At 37.8% G+C, this 2,514-nt stretch overlaps 1 protein-coding gene across 1 annotated transcript in view; it reads right to left on the bottom strand. All coding sequences in view use genetic code 11, as the record gives it.

Annotated features, from left to right (window-relative positions):
- EGR_09337 (oxalate:formate antiporter) overlaps positions 1-2,514 on the bottom strand; it is a gene marked incomplete at both ends in the record, with an annotated part of 13,094 nt that overhangs the window by 5,879 nt on the left and 4,701 nt on the right. The window contains 4 exons of the mRNA XM_024498586.1: positions 580-630; positions 664-740; positions 802-910; positions 2,264-2,400. Coding sequence (XP_024347017.1) covers positions 580-630; positions 664-740; positions 802-910; positions 2,264-2,400 — 374 coding nt within the window. The remainder of the gene's footprint in view (positions 1-579; positions 631-663; positions 741-801; positions 911-2,263; positions 2,401-2,514) is intronic.

Genomic DNA, 2,514 nt, shown 5'->3' with positions numbered 1-2,514 from the left:
AAGCAATGGGTCCGCATTGCCATATAAGAATAGCAACACATACAGATACAGCAATTTGCGAATAGGTGTAAAACCTACTTGAAGGCATATTTGTCCTTAAGTAAGAGATAATATCTCCCAAAAGTATAATTATTTTAATTCTGATTAATCATGTTGCGAGCAAAAACCAAGTCCATTAACACATTGGAATAGAATTGGTTCTTACCTCCTTGTACTTTTCCTTAATAATGCTTTTCCTATAATCCGCAAATTCCTTTTTTAATTGGTGCAGTTGCCATCTCCTTTTAAAAAGGCTCATTGGAATTCTTTTAAAAAGCAAATTATCCTAAGGAGGGAGCGAAGTCAGCTAAGTGCGCGCTGACCTTGGGGTAACTTTGCCAAATTGACTAAACAAAGGTATGAAGTTGGTTTCAAACACCATATTATTCAACACAAGTTTAACTCAAAACTTTTTAAATTAATGTTGTCATGAGGACTGAGATTGAGGGCATAAGTTATTAGGTTGATGAAATGTCTGAAATACAATATGACAGTAATAAAACCACATTCACCACCCTTAATTTTATTGGTTCAACCAACCTTTTTATATTTACTTGTTAAAATTTGCAAGTGCTTTTTAGGATGCATGAGCTTGTAATTAAGAAGTGTACCTCAATACCATACTTCGCATAAGCTGTGAAAAATGACAAAAATCCTCCTCATTTTGAGATGGATTGCTGTTTTAATAAAATTCAACACTCCTTTAAGTGTATTCGGCAGTAATGAGGAAGCGAAATTAAATATTTAAACTAGCAGACCTACCTTGTAATTTAATGCGTTTGGATGATTTGCGCAATGTGAAAGGTGAAGAAAACCACGTGTAAAGTTTATTCAGTGAAATACTCTTACAAACCATTTGCTTTCCATCTGTCTGTTCAGTAATTAAGTGAATAGCTTCTAAAGCACCTGTGGTCCTAAGCCCTGCTAAAGCGAGTGGCTGAGTAAAATACCTTGTCTTTCAATCTACCTCATGGTGGCGTTTTTCCGTTCACACCCAAATATCAAATAAAATTTGATTTTAAACTACCGTAGTTTTCATTAGTAATCTGAACTGCCGTTGTTCAAATCCCACCCATTTTAATGATGGTGGGAGAAATGTACTTCTTTTACTGTTAAGGCCAGATGACATGCTCAAAATGAAATAATTAGGCCGCACAAATTATTTCCTAATCTTGCCTGCAATTCTTATCAAGGGGATAAAACAAAGTGCTCAATTGACTGTAAAAATCAAAATTTAGAGAAAATAACGGGTGTCATGCCTTTTCATTACTACAGACCTTTCGTAGTAGTGACTCTTAAATCCTAGTTACTGTAACCTAGAGGTTAACACCTCGAAAAAATGTCGAAAAAAAGTGCCCTAGTTTCGTCTACAAGCCTAAAACTTGTTCAAGTATTTTACAAAATCCATGCTGCAAGTGGCAAATCAGTCGACACAATCACCTAAGGTAGGATTGCAATCGGACACTACTTATTAATGCGTGTCATACTGCAACAGAAACATGATTTCTGAAAGTACAGGCAAAGAATTAGAAGCAGTAGTCTCACTTGATCACTGCTTGCTCTTTTGGGACATTTTTATGTGCCTTTTAGATGAGTTTGATTACTAAGGAAAGGAAATGAGGCGGATAAAAGAGCCAACTTCTTGTTCGGGCAATTGTTCCTAAGGATTAACGGCAGCTAGCATTGTGAAGTGGAAAGGGAGCAACATTTTTATTTTCCCTTTGCTCGATAATAACTCTGATGATGATGAAAAGGAGGGTGAAATACACGGAAATTATTGCGATCAGTACCCTTTAGTAGACTGGTTATTGTTTAAACCATGCAGTTTTCAGTCTCCCAGGTTTCGATTTTCCTGATTGGTCTTATCTATGGTCCGTTCATGGCTACACCTTGTCAGGCTTATGCATTTTAATAGCAGGTCTCCACTATCTACCGGGCGACCTGAAGCGTTGCAGTCTAGCCCTCAATTTCTGCAAGCACCCTCCGAATGTGATGGGCACGGTTCATGAAAGAAGTGGTGAAAAGAGAGTCACAAGCAATGGATACCACATGTTCCATTGAAACACATGACGGAATACGTGTATGCATGTTTATGAAGGATAACTTGAATTCACCATGTTAGGTATCATGGTTTCACTTGACCTGATTCAACTAGGCTATCCACCAACCGACACCCACGCAAGTGATCCAACTCTCCAGTAGTTGAGCAAAGGTAATATTTAACTTTGAAGCAAAAAAGACCTATTCCTAACAAAAACTCTTGGGAAGATGTATAAATTCCAAGGAGTGCTGCAAACAGGAGCTCCATCTTGCAGGAAACGCATTCAATGGCAAACTCAGGCTTTGAGTAGGAATATTTTGCTAATGGTTGGTTTTAATGAAATTCGTTTTTCCAGGTATGTCTGGCTTTCTCCAAGCATCTTCCTCCCTGGCGTCACTATGGCAGCAATCGCAAACTCTGGCACAGGAATTTGT

The sequence above is a fragment of the Echinococcus granulosus genome (assembly GCF_000524195.1).
Source record: "Echinococcus granulosus chromosome Unknown EG_S00143, whole genome shotgun sequence".
In the NCBI taxonomy this organism is placed as follows: Eukaryota; Metazoa; Platyhelminthes; class Cestoda; order Cyclophyllidea; family Taeniidae; genus Echinococcus; species Echinococcus granulosus.
This window is presented reverse-complemented; position numbering and strand designations above follow the sequence as displayed.